This window comes from Crocuta crocuta, unplaced genomic scaffold, assembly GCF_008692635.1.
Source record: "Crocuta crocuta isolate KB4526 unplaced genomic scaffold, BGI_CrCroc_1.0 scaffold177, whole genome shotgun sequence".
NCBI lineage: Eukaryota > Metazoa > Chordata > Mammalia > Carnivora > Hyaenidae > Crocuta > Crocuta crocuta.
In genome coordinates this window covers 1257788-1272548 of record NW_027531880.1, presented here as the reverse complement: position 1 = coordinate 1272548, position 14761 = coordinate 1257788, and the positions used below count along the sequence as shown (strand labels likewise).

General features: G+C 36.2%; 1 protein-coding gene across 6 annotated transcripts in view; it reads left to right on the top strand.

Moving 5' to 3' along the window:
* Window positions 1-14761, top strand: part of PSD3 (pleckstrin and Sec7 domain containing 3) — a 593010-nt gene that overhangs the window by 490439 nt on the left and 87810 nt on the right. For all 6 annotated transcript variants that reach the window (XM_077773127.1, XM_077773129.1, XM_077773131.1 and 3 more), the window contains one exon: window positions 1557-1627. In XM_077773127.1, the coding sequence (XP_077629253.1) occupies window positions 1557-1627 (71 nt within the window). The remainder of the gene's footprint in view (window positions 1-1556; window positions 1628-14761) is intronic.

Below are 14761 nucleotides of genomic sequence, written 5' to 3'. Positions count from 1 at the left end.
ATTTATTTTTGAGTACATACTTTTAAACCTTGCATAGTAGAAACAGATGGATTGGTTTGTTTTTGATTGTTTTGTTTTTGTTTTTGTTTTTTTAATTTCCCCTGGAAACCTGCAGAGCGGATGTTTTGAGTCCTTTTTTGCCAGGTGGATATATCAGCATGGTGTTGGCAGGGACACCTGTGTTCTGTAGGTGGCTATTAACACAGTTGCCAACCCTAAGGATTCTTGAGTCTTCAGTCAAAGGAGATTTAAAGGATTTGCTTTAAATAATGCATTTCCTAACTTACTCAAGTATCCAAGTTAAAGACAGCCTAAAGGCAGCCAGATAGTTGATCAAAGAATAAGCATAAGTGATCCTCTCTACCTATTTGGTTAGACATGTTTAGAAAAATGGCATTCAGGTAATAAAATTTTCCAGCCATGTATTTTAATTTTATTAAAATTAAGAATGAATAGTAAACTGTTTTTGCTGATCTGTGTTTTTGTTTTAGGACAGTCTGTAAAAGTGTATTTTGATTCAATAGAGAAATTGTAGGGGCACCTGGGTGGCTCAGTTGGTTAAGGGTCCGACTTGTGCTCAGGTAGTGATCTCACAGTTTATGAATTTGAGCCCCACATCGGACTCTGTGTGCTGACAGCTCAGAACCTGGAGCCTGTTTCAGATTCTGTGTTTTCCTCTCTTTCTCTCTGCATCTCACACTCTGTCTCTCAAAAATAAATAAACATTTAAAAAATAGAGAAATTCTACTTTGTACTCCAGGAAAATATAAACAAAAGGAAATTAAGGACTTCTTAAAGAACATTAATTTGGGGATTTTTTATGAGGGTACCTAATGTCTGCCATAAACTGTGCCAGATACTATGAATTATAAAAATGAAGGATACCTGCTCTCAGGTCATTCATAGTCTCTTGAAAGAAACACTTAAAACAAAAAATATTAAGTTACAGCGTGGCAAGATCTGCAACTGAGTTAAGGCAGGTTGCCATAGGAATAATAATAATTAAAATTATAATCCAGTTGGTAGGTGTGTGGGAGAAATGCTGAGAGGAGTTCTTTTATATTCTGAGACTTCAGTGATTTCTGGAAACTTTGACAGAGCTATAAATGATCTGGTGCATGAGCGTTTTAAGCTTTCTCTGGGATTAATATGCACTTGCAAAATGCCTCTTTGCTTTCCCAGTCTTTAAGTCGTGTCTACTAGAGTGCAGGCTATACACCTGTGCTACCCAAGTTCAGATTCCTGCTTCTCCTCTTCCTAGTTGCATGACCATGAAGATTACCTCTATGGGCTTCAATTTTATAAAAAGACAAGAGTCATAGTACCTATCTCACAGTATTATTCTGAGGATTAAATGAGACAATACATGGGAGACATTTTTGGAAGATTGACTATTACACAGTTAAGTCTCAAGAATATTTTAGTTTTTATTATTATATTATAGTTTTGGAAGCTAACAGAACAGGATCATTGAAACACACCATGTTGATCATTTCACTTTTTCCTAAAATACTATTTTCCGTCAAATAACATTTTCCTTTTTTTTCCCTTTCTAGCCCCGAGAGGGAAGCGAGGATGGAAAACTTTTTATGCTGTACTAAAAGGAACAGTCCTTTACTTGCAAAAGGTAAACATAAATTTTAAAATTTTATGAAATGATTTAACAAGGTATCCCCAAAATAGTCACTTTCTACAAAGGCTACATCAGACACCCAAAAGATCATTTAATTGATATCTAAATTCTTTTTTAGGTTTTTTTTTATTTCTGGTTAAAAATTTATTTTANATTTTATGCATAAAGTGTTTTATATATATGTTCTATATATTTTTATAATATATTGAATATGTATAAAAATATTTTGTGTTCCATTTGTGTTCATTTACAAAACGTGAATATGGGTTGATAAGTCAGATTACATGTGGTCTATTCAGGTACACACCTATGGTAGCCCTTGTTCCAATGGTTATTTATACTACAGATTATTTATATCCTCATATATATCCTTCACTATNGTGATGTATGGGCGCAAGTGCAAGTACGGAGCTCCTTACTTCTCCGCCATCTTGCCCTCTCTCGCCACTATTGCTATTTAACAGTATATCTTCATTTAGTTATTTATCTTCATTTAGATCTCACTTAAATTTAGAAACAATTTTCATTCATCTTGAAGTATTGGTACATAACAGTGCAAATATAATCCAAATTATCTGAGTAAATTTTTAACCAGATCATTTCCTGTCAGGGTCCTTTCTTCTCATCCTAGAATCTGGAAATCTGTTTGGGATCAATTTTATATGTTCTGACATCTGAAGGGTACTCCCTGTAGTTTCCACCTCCCTAGCTCTCCATATGTGGACATGGGAAATTTGTGTGTTGACTGGAATGAGAGGTCTACCACTTCCCAAAACCCAACAGGATTCCAGCTCCAACCTTGAAGGGCAGCTTGGAATTCAGGCTACTAGGAGGCAAGGCGGTAACAATACTCTCGTCAATGGTGACTGATAGGAAAAGTTTTATTTATTTATTTAAAAATTTTTTTAATGTTTATTCATTCTTGACAGAGAGAGACAGAGTGCAAGCAGGGGAAGGGCAGAAAGAATCTGAAGCAGGATCCAGGCTCTGAGCCATCAGCACAGAGCCTAACACAGAGCTTGAACTCATGAAACACAAGATCATGACCTGAGCTGAAGTCAGATGCTTAACCATCTGAGCCAACTTGGCACCCCAAAATTTTTATTTTTTAAGTGTGGTAAAAACATAACATTGGGTCTACCCTCAATTAATTTCTAAGTGCACAGTAGATAGTATTAACTATCAGAACAGTGATGAACAGTAGATCTCTAGAAATTATACATCTTGCATGATAATCGCAATTCTCCCACTTCCCCCTGCTCCCAACTACTGGCAACCACCATTCTACTTTCTGTTTCTTTCTGTAACTTTGGCTATTTCATATAATTGAAAACAAGTAGTATCTGTCCTTCTCTAACTGGCTGATTTCACTGAATGTAATAAAGGTTTATCTGTGTTGTAGCCTATGACAGAATTTCCTTCCTTTTTATGGCTAAATAATATTCTACTTTTTACTTAATTTTATCTATTCATTCATCCATACACATTTATGTTGTTTCTACATTTTGGTCATTGTAAATAATGCTGCAGTAAACATGGAAGTGCAGATCTCTCTTTGATATCCTGATTCAGTTCCCGTTGATAAGGATAATGCATAAGTGGAATCACTGGAACAGATGACAGTTCTGTTTATTTTCTGAAAAACCTCTATACCATTTTCCATAGTGGCTGAATTATTTTAAATTCCAACCTACAGTGCACAGGAGTTCCAAATTCTCCATATGGATGTCAACATTACTTATTCTGTTTTTTTGTATTTTGTTTTTAATAATACCATTGTAACATGTGTGAGATGATACATCATTGTGGTTTTGATTTACATGTTCCTGATTAGTCATGTTGAGCATCATTTTACATACCAGTTGGCCATCTGAGTGTTGTCTTTGGACAGATGTCTATTCAGATCCTTTGCCCAATTTTCTAAGCCCAACTTGGGGCTTGAACTCAACACTCTGAAATCAAGACCTGAGCTGAGATCTAGATTCCGATGCTTGGCCATTGTTTCCTCTCTATTTCTTTGAATAATTTCAAATTGCCTGTCAAAGTTCTTATCCTTTCTTCTACTTACTCAAGTCTATTGCTGAACCATTCTAGTGAGTTTTTTAGTTGTTATTGTATTATTTAGCTCCAAAATTTCTGTTTAGTTCTTTTTAATACTTTGTCTTTGCTGATCTTCTCATTTCATGCATGTATCATTTTCTTGAGCACATCAAGCATCTTTACGATAGCTAATTTGAATTTTTTATCAGGTAATTTATATACCTCTCATTATTTAGGTTTGGTTTCTGGAGGTTTATTTTGATTTTTTGGTCAAGCCATATCTATTTTTATCTGCATCTGAATAACCTTTTATTAGGATCTGTACATCTAATATCACCGTTCTCTGTCTTTACAGACTGCTTTCTTATAGGGAAAGTCTTACAGACTGCTTACCAATCTGCTTAGGTGTAAGATTCTGGGGGCCTCTGAAACTTTTTTTGAGGGATGCAGCTTCTCTGTGCCTCTGCATGTAGTTTCTCAGGTAGATAGTCTTCAATTCTTCTTTTCAAAGGCTTGTAATTTTTGCTCTCTCATGTCTGTTTGTAGCACTGCGAGTGCTGATTCTACAGAAGCTAGCCACTCAGCTCTTCTTCTGAGTGGCAACTAGGCATCCAGAGTATGCCAGCTCCCATCAGTGCCCAAAGTCAGGCAAGACAGATACCAGTGCTCTTGGGCAGCCCTCTGTATCTCCCTCCTGAGTGAGAAGGCGTAGGTTGTGAATCTTTCTCCCGATTTTACTAAGTCATGCTGGCTGCAGCAAGCTACCCACCACTTTCCTTTAGTTTCAGCAGCCTTCAGGTATTCAGTCTGTGCTGATTCACTCTACTTCTGAGTGAGGCAAGGCAGAAACCACCCCTTCAGCAACCTTTCAGAAATCCAGAACATTAGAGGTATTCTCCACTTTTCACTTTACCCTGAGAAAGAAGTCAAGGGCCAGGGTTTGTTTGTTTTTTTTAATATATTTAATTTTTTTGTTTGTTTACTTATTTATTTTTGAGAGAGACAGATAGTGTGATCAGGGGAGGGGCAGAGAGATGGGAAGAAGGAGAATCCCAAGCAGGCTCTGTGCTGTTAGCAGAGCCCAATATAGACTTAAACTTGCGAAACCATGAGATCGTGACCTGAGCCAAAACAAATAGTTAGACACTTAACAGACTGAGCCACACAGGCACCCCATGGGGTCAGGGTATTTTCTTGCAGTGCTGACCTTTGGAAGTTTCAGGGAGGGACTGACACAGGTAAGATGAAATTGTTCTTCTTTCCCATTTTAATGTGGTTCTTCTTGGCTTTTTGCTGTCCTAGAGTACTGCATTCTAAGAGTTAAGTACTCTTAACTGCATTCTATTTTGCAAAGGTATTTTGATGCATATATCATGGTTAAATTGTGATTTTGTGAGGGAACAAGAAGTGAGACTTTTTATTTTGCCATCTTGCTAATATCACTCCTAAGAAAATATTTTTAACTCTGCTTTTAGGCTACAATATGGTTTTGGTACTTTTTCTTTTTATTTCACTTATTATCGTAGCATCCCTAAATGAAAATTTTTTTAGAAATGTATTTTTTTGGTAAATACACTAAGTCCTATGGTTTTATTTTTTTCCACTTTCCTTAATAGGATTTATAAAAGCATTCATTTTTAATGCTTACAGTATATTCTCCATTACATAGATTTACCATCACTTAATCTTTTTCCCATTTTCAGACATCTCCTCTTTTCAGTTGATTTTTTATGAATAATGGTGTGTGTGTGTGTGTGTGTGTGTGTACACATATATGTGCCTGTGTGTGTATTTGTGCACATATCTCTTTATTTCCAGAAGATAGGTTCCTAGTATTGTCATGGGTCACAGGGTCAGGATAGGAACTGCTTAAAATTAACTGAGACATAATTCTAAATTACTTCTGAAGTGACTGAACCAACACTCATTCCCAATGGCTGTTCATGACAATATCTGTTCATCATAGCCTCTCCTCCCCACACTAATTATTGACATTTGGATATTTGAAGAGAAAGTTCTCGTTCATGTTGAACTTTGTTTTTAATGTACAAACATATGCCCTTATACATTTTATACTCTTCCATAGCTGCCTTTCCATATGTGTGTTCTCTGGGCAAGAACCCTTCACTTTGATATAACATCTACAATACCAAATCAGATAGCATTCCTTGTATGATGGTACCACACGTGTACCACTGAGATAATAAAATGGCTTTGGAATGGAGATACCACTATTAGGTAGAAATACATTTGATTTATTTTTATTTTAAACATTTCAAACAAATAATAAAATGCTCTATATAATTAAGTTGAAAGAACTATTTACTTTAAAAACCACCCTTCCTGAGGAGTCCACCCAAATGAATATTTAGAAGGACTTTGAGTATACTATATTATATCCTATATCAACATTTTGTATGTTACCAGAGGAGCTTTGTAAGGAACACTTTTATAATTCTCTTCTGTTCTATTCTTTATTGAAGTTTTTTTTCAGATGTCTGCATTGGGAGAGACCATATCTAACACAAACCCTTTTGCTTTCTTCCTTTTGTAATAGATTAGGTAAGGAATATTGGTGCATGGAATGCTTCATCTTAGCACAGAGTTCTCTTTGTGAGTAAATTACCTTTGCAGAAAGAGGTGTGTGCAAAACACAAAGATTACAAAGAATTTGCAGCATCCTTCTAAAACTTACACATTACTTTGAGGGACAAAACAATAGGAGAAATGAAGACTGTTGTTGATATTAGATTATCCATGCTCTTACATGGTCAGATATCTTGTATTGTCTTTATTTCCCTATGGAGCCAGCACAGCTTCTAATTTATAAGTCAACTGCTTTGGCCTCCGCCAAAGCAGCGTATGTGTACATGCTGAGCCAACATTGGTCCTTTCAGCTAGCTTTGTCTCTGCAAGAAACAACCCTTTGAAATTAAATTTCATGTAGCACGGCTGTTTCCCCAGCAGAAGTCCTATTCTCTTGGCTTACTTTTTCATTTTCTCTGAAATCTCTGCAAAGGGCATGACTGTCTTTCGTAAAACCATTTCACTGAATACCAAGCTACAGGATTTCCACCCACTCCACCTCAGAATGAATTTGGGAAGAAAGATAAGTACTCTTGCATTTAACATTTGATATAGAGTCGATGCAAAGAGAAATGCCATTTCCAAGTTACCAGCTTTTCCTATCTTATTTCCCTCTACCTCAGATAAGTAAGTTGCATTGAGTTTGACTCATCCAGGTATTGAAGAAAATGGGCTAAATATTGACAAGGGAATAACTGTGAACTTTGAATCCTTAGCATCAGTTTGTATTATATCTCCAAAATTAGATTGCCCACCATACCTTTTTTCATTGCTTCTCACCCTATATAAATTTCTCAGTATCCAAAATTCCTATCCAAAGACTTTCAGTAACTCTTCCATATTGAACCTCTTCCATTTTGCTCAGGTGGGCAGATGTTCCATCACTACTCCCCACCACATCATGACTTCCAATATCTTGGCTCCTAAAGAAGTAGAGGGGAGAGATAGTATCACCTAAGACGGAAGGATACAGGGCCTCAATCCCCTTGATTAAATGAATCAAGTAAGTCTTCTAAAGAAATCATAATGGCTGGCAACTCACACCTTTAAAACCCACCTTTGCTTTATTATAAACACATACACAGCACACACAGACACAAAATCCCCTCTACCAATTTAAATAATGATCTATTTAGGAGCTCATTTCATTATCAGATGTTCATCATTCATGTTTAAGCCTTTCATCAAGACTTCCAAACTATGAAGTAGCATAATTTTACCCATACAGAAAGTTCAATTAGTATTTCTTCATTAAGAGTAAAGAATAGTAGGGGCTCCTGGGTGGCTCGGTTAGTTAAGCGTCCAACTTCAGCTCGGGTCATGATCTAACAGTTCAGGAGTTTGAGCCCTGCATCAAGCTCAGTGCTGACAACTGGGTGCCTGGAGCCTGCTTCAGATTCTGTGTTTCTCTCTCTCTCTTTCTCTGCCTCTCCCCCACTCACACTCTGCTCTGTATCTCTCTCTCCAAAATAAATAAACATTAATTAACAAAAAAAAAAAGACTGAAGAATAGTAAGAAAAGCCACCTCCCCCTTCAAAACAAAAATCATTAGAGGTATAACTTAAATTATACTGGGAAAGAGCTCTGAATCCTCTCAGTCTCCATTCACTCAGCCTCCTTCCCTACTTCCATCCTGGCCAAAGAGGCTTATCCCAGAGGTTTTCAGTGACCTAAAGTTAATAAGTATTTAATGTCCCTAAAGTTCATAACCCTACCTGTGTGTTTATAACCTTCTCTCTTGCATGACTATTCCTGTATTTAAAAAATACATAGAACTGGTAGCTCAGAGCCTGGAGCCTTTTTCGGATTCTGGGTCTCCCTCCCTCTCTCCCCCTCTCTCCCCCCCCCCCCCCCCTCTCCCCCCNTCTCTCTCTCTCTCTCTCTCTCTCCCCCTCTCTCCCCCTCTCTCCGCCTCTCTCTCTCCCCCTCTATCCCCCTCTCTCTCCCTGTCTCCTCCTCCTCCTCCTCTCTCTCTCTCTCTCTCGGCCCATCCCTGTCTCTCACTGTCTCTCTCTCAAAAAATAAATAAACATTAAAAATACACACATATCCTTATAGAACAGTGCTTTTTATTTAATATGTAAGAGGATACTCATATCTAGATCTTAGCATCACACATCAAAGAGGCAGGAAATGGGTAGGCAAACTTAAAGAAGCCAGTTTACAGCAGTGATCATTTAGCCAGAAATGACTGGTTTGTTAGTATATAATTTTTAATTACTTTTTATATCTCAGCTTGACAACCTCATAGGATATTGTTCCCATTTTTTAAAAAAATTTTTAATGTTTATTTTTGAGAGTGAGCACATGAGTGGGAGAGGGGAAGAAAGAGAGGGGGGCGGAGAGAGAGAGAGAGAGAATGAATCACAAGCAGGTTCCATGCTGACAGCACAGAGCCCGATGTGGGACTTGATCTCACAAACTGAGATCGTGACCTGAGCCAAAATCAAGAGTCAGACTCTTAAGTGACTGAACCACCCAGGCACCTCCCCCCCCATTTTTTAAGAAGCTGAGACTCAGAAGTTGCTTAACTTCCTTTGAATCATGAAAGTGGTAGTAGCTACATGAGTATTCTTTCTGTTAAGTATTATTGGATAAACACTAAAGCCCAATTGTGTGACTTTTTAAATTGCTAGACATTTAAAACAAACAATTTTGTAGAGGTTTTCCGTAACTTGTACATCCTCAACCAGATTCAACTTACTTTGCAAGTTGCAAAAAGTATTTGCTTTTAGCAAGTATGCAATAGCTTATATTCTTTCCCTTTAACCTCCTGCTTTGGAAAGAACTAAACTTTTTCTTATTGTGCTCCTCTGACTTCAACTACTGTTTTATTGAAATATGACACTATCTCTAATCATCTTCTATAATTAGACTACTAATGTTTTGAGGTTTTCTAACATGGACCCATTTTTAGTTATTCTTCCTTATTATTCCCATAAAACATGAAAATCATGAAAATGTCAATATTTCAACCACTTCACAACTCCCAGATGGACACTTGAAAGTGACCTAAGCATTCTTTATCAGCTGAACTTTGGCTAAGAAAGTAGCATTCTGATACAGAAGGTCATAATAGGAAGAAAATCAATAATGAATCCATCTAATAGGTTAGAACTATGCCATTATTTCAAAATGCTGTACACTGGATATATGATTGTAAGCAACGTATAGTCCCTAAAGAAACTTATGCTCTGTCTGAAGAGACCAAAACAAAACAAACAAAAAAATCCACCTAATATAGGAATGCAATTTGATATATGTTACAGAAAGTATGGTATGGAAACACTTAAAAGAGCGTCAGGAAGAGAAGACGTTTGTGGAAAATTCATGATCTAAGTAACGGAAAAACCTGTGCAGATGCTCAAATATGAGACACCACTACACATTTGAGGAGCTGCAGGTTCAATGGAGTTTAAAGCAGTATCCAAGACAGATTATGAAGAGCCTTGAAGATTATGTTTAAAAGTTCAGATTTTATCTTAGGGCAAAGTGAAGCTATCAAAAGATGTGAATGGGTTGTGACAAGATCAGATGTATATTTTAAAAAGGTCAGTCTCACTGTAAGATGGAGAGTGGACTGGAGTCACATTCAATTAGAGACAGAGACCAGATTAGCTGGAACTATAATAGGAGTAACAGAAAGGGAGAAGCATGGTCCAACTATACAGTTCAGTTTGTGGTGTTGAATATAAAGTGTCTTTGGAATAATAAATAGATGTGTCCAACAAACAACTATGGATATTCAGATCTGGAACTGAGGAGGAAGCCTGGAAATACGTATCTGGAGAGTCATCAAAAAACGGTTAATGATTTCAGCCATTGGAATAGGTGGTGTCACTCAGAGTAGAGTGAGGAGAAGATGAAAGATAGAATCAGTGGAACACAGACACTTCATGTGCTCTAAGAATAATAGACAGTGAAAGCTCTTGAGGAACCTGAACAGTGTGACCAGGGAAAGCCAAGAACAAAATAGAGAAAGAGAGACAGATAAGATGCTACAGATGTCAAGAGATGGTAAGAGGGTTCCATGTTGTAAGAAGGTTAAGTAAGCTAGGAATTGGAAAGTGTCACTTGAATTCATTAACAAGGAGATTATTGATAAAGTGGTTTCAGTAGAGTGGTAGGTATGGTAGCCAAACTGGACTGAGAGTTAAAGACATACAGGCAGAGAGTATATAGACAACTACTCTGAACATACTTGACTTGTAGTTTCTACTTAGATCTTCCTTCCACTCCCGTTTTTCTGTGACTTTTGCCAATAAAATATCCCCAGTTTCTAACTCATTTCTATTGAATCTTTCTTTTCTTTCCTGTTACTGATTTCTCTCTTAAAGTAAAATAAGTGTTTTGTTTTCCTCTTTTCCCCTAGACAGTTTCTGGCATTATTTAGAGTTCTTGCTTTGCTTCTCTGGGTTACATAGTCTTCATGACCACCTCATTTCCCTTTCTGGCCCCCTTGCTTAATGTTACCTAGTCACATTTGCCTCTAACTTTCAAGCAAAAAGTAAATCCACAGAGTATCACAATAGTAATGTCAGAACCATTTATAAACATTATACTGGGAGCTAATAAACATGGTGTTTAACCCCTAAAAAAGCTTAGGCTTACAATATGGATAGATGAGAAGACCTGTCTAATGCAATGAATGGCTAGTGATATGAAATAAACCCAGTATATAGTTGGACAAAAATCAGAGTAAATGGAATTAAGGTAGGTAAATAATTGATTCCAGTGTGTAGAACTCTCTAAAGTACACCACAACAAGGCATTTATTTTTTTAATTTTTAAGTTTATTTATTTATTTTGAGAGAGAGAGTGTGTACACATATAAATGGGGGAGGGGCAGAAAGAAAAGAGGGAGAGAATATAAGCAGGCTTCATGCTGTCAGCTCAGAGCCTGATGTGGGACTCAAACTCATGAACTTTGAGATTATGACCTGAGCTGAAATCAAGAGTCAGATGCTTAACCTACTGAGCCACTCAGATGCCCCAAAATAAGGACATTTATGATAGAATTGTTTTGTTTGGCTTCCAGCTGAATAAAAATAATCCTACCCTTGTCTGGTTCTCATAAGCACAGTATCCCTAAGCCCAGATAACTCATGCCTAAGAATATATACCCTATTACTGATTATTATTGGCATATAAAGTATTCATTACAGAGGAGTCTAATGTTATCACTTTGATGTAAGACAATTTATATTTACTTTAAAATTTCCAAATTGCTCTGAATTGATGACAAAATGATTACGTTCTTATTGGTCTTGATGATCCATCATTGTTGATATTCAGATATTAACTTCATGTCCATTTGTTAACTGAGAGTGAATCATCTGCCTGCTGAATGCTTAGAGAAGCCTTTTTTATCACTTCAGAAGTTCTCTGTTGGTTTCTATCGTTGGCTTTGTGTGTGACCCTGCTAGTCTGTGCCTTTTTCTTGAAAGTATTTTTTTGGTAAGCTTTATGACAGTATTTCTATTACAGGTCTGGCTGTGGCAAAACCGAACTATGTTACTCAAAATAAATTGTCAGGTGATGGATGGAATGGTTAAGAGAAATGGGTGTTTAGGTTGCTGGTTAGTGCATGACACTAAATTACTTGATTACTGTATTCTCTAGACCAGGCTCTTAAGAATCTTCTAATGTCTTTTATCTCAAGGATCTAATAACTATTCAAACCTATACATATTTGTCTTCACCAGGTCTTTCAAAGATGAATAATCAGTTTGTTATCTAAAAATTTCATTTGTTGTCACAATATCCTGGGAACGCTCTGTCCTTGTGTTCTCTTCATTCATTGGATTACGTGGAAAAGAGATGTGTTCCAACTGCCTATAACGTTTTTTTAAATCTGATTTAAGAAGAGAGTTGTTTTTGTTTTCGTTTTTGTAGTGTTTAAAGTATAGATGGCATCAGGAGTGAGCTTGGAGCAGGCAGAAGGAAGACATTAATAATTTGAGTCCTCTCAGGCTGTGATAATGGTGGCCAGTTTGGGCCTGATATGCCAAATACTATAATGCCAGGAGCCAGTTAGTCCCTGAGAACACAGAGCTTTCCTGTATGGTCAGGGCACTTTTATTTCTTTTTGTGAAACTGCTGACCCAATGCCCTTTCACACTTTGAAAAGGCTGTGTGGACTTCTCTCATTCTCTGAAACAGGAAAATGCATGAGAAAAAAGTTAAGTAGGTTTTGAAAAGCTTAGTGATCCTTTGGGAGAATGATAATATCCAAGTTTTCACTAGTCATAAGTTAGATGAATGACGTAAGTAGTCCAGCAGAGAAATGTCACCATTATATAAGAGATATTTTGGAAATAATCACAATTTTTTAAAAAGCTATAAATTTATAAAAAGACATTATAGCAAGAAAACACACCTGGTCTCTGGGATTTAAGACATATAGGCTGTGCTCTGAAGATTTGTTTAAAGACATAATTCCCCTTCAGATGCCTAGCAAATAAAAGCTAGTTTATTTCCAAAGAATATTTTTGTTCCCACATGAAGAGATGATGCAGTGCTTTGTGCTTTCTTCCCAGGTATTCAAGTTGAGATAAGTTGAGAACTCAAACCTCATTCCCTGTTTGCTACTCAGGTCTCTAGGCAGTGATTCTCTCTCCCTCTCTGTTTTCCTCTCTCTCATCTTCCCTCTCACCTCTCAACCTGAGAGGTATAAAGGGACACATATGAATTAGCACTAACTTGATTTCACAGGGCTCTGAACTGAGTGATGGTAGGGTGGGTGAGGGACAGACACGTCAGTGTGGTCACATCATGACAAGTGCAGACTTTCATAGAATGTTAATATCACCTAAAACTGATAGGAAATTAGAAAACCACCTTCTACCTATAAAAACTCTGATTGTTATATTAGAAATACTGAAGAAGTATGGAAGGGTGCTTGAGATTTTTTTTCTGCTTAAAAACTTGAAGACTTCTTTATCTTTTCATTTAGCCAGCCAAGAAATCCTGTTTTGTTTTGTTTTGTTTTGTTTTTTCAAAGGGTTGTTGATGGTTATCTGCTCTAACTCTACCAGTTCATTTGTGGAATCATTAAAAAGATAATCCTAAATTTCTAGTTCAGTCACAGATTCATCCTAGAACGTTTCCTGGGTTTCATGGAAGTCTAAGGCCTTACCGAGAAAGCATTTCAAGTACTTCAGTTTATCCTTTGTCTGTAAGTGCTCCTTCTCCATGTAGACTAAGGAGGGTTACAGTGCAAAGTGTTCCAGTACTAACAAAGTTCTCCTACTGAAGGCCCGAACCTCCACATTATTGCAGCATGTGATATAAACATTTTGAATCCTTTAACTTTAACTTGTTTATTTTTTCCTAATTCTCTTTAGTCCTATAATACATGATGTATTTTTCTAATTCTAAAATTGCTTACCTAACATGAGAAAATTAGATGAAAAGATTCTTCAGGCTTCTTCAATTTTTAAAATTCTGCAAATAACTGATTTTCAAATGTATAATTTGAAAGTTGAGTTATGGGCTTTGATTTGCTCTTACTCCTCACTTCCACATTTGTAGAAATATAGCGCTTCATATGCTCCCTGCAGAAGAAAAACAAACTGAATGATTTTTAGAAACCTTTCTAACCAGAAACACTTAGAATTGAAAAAAAGAAAAAGAGAGTCACCAAGTTATAAAAAACACTTTTAATGCCTTTTTAGAAATCAAGGATTAATAGACTATGTAGGATCCAGTTTACTTTAATGACCTTTTTATTAATATCATCGTAGTTTCAAACAAGAATTTCTTCTCAGTACTTCTGAGTCTGTATTCTTTCATGGGAAATCAAGACCATTTCAACTTTGCTTTATATTTTTTATTTAGGTTTATCAGCTTTACCTATTTAATAAGACATGAAGTAAATAATATTTTGAAAAATGGAACCCAAGCATTGTTTTAATTGATGTTGAAGAATTTCTATTGAGATTTGGTCACTTTCCCAGTTGGACTTTATATTTACCTGAGAGTACAAGTTTTCAGACTGATACCAATTATTTGTATATATGTAGATGATTTCTGTGTTAGTGTGTTATGATTCAACTTTACAAGATGTTGAATTAACAGGCTTTTTAAGGGAAAAAAGATATTTATTCCATACGTTAAATGAATTTAAAATAAATAGCATTGTAAAATCACATTATTGTTGTTTATTAGGGTTGTAGGGTGTTCTAATGAATCATACTAGATAAAAAGATATAGATTTATCTTTATAAAGATAAATGAACAAATGAAAAGCAAGTGAACACAGAGGAGAGTAACATGTTTTTAGGCATCACTGTCACCTTTCAATTGTTTGAGAAAATTGATAGCGGTTAGAAAATGGAGCATTTTCTTTTTTTTTTTGTATTTATATCACACTTTATTGAATTATATCAGTAACTGTAAAATAATTTAGGATAGTAAAAAGAATTAGGACAAAGGTAGAGTACAAATAGTTCTTAGGAAAAGCATGAGAGTACTTCCTTCTTACGGGAATGTTTTCTCTA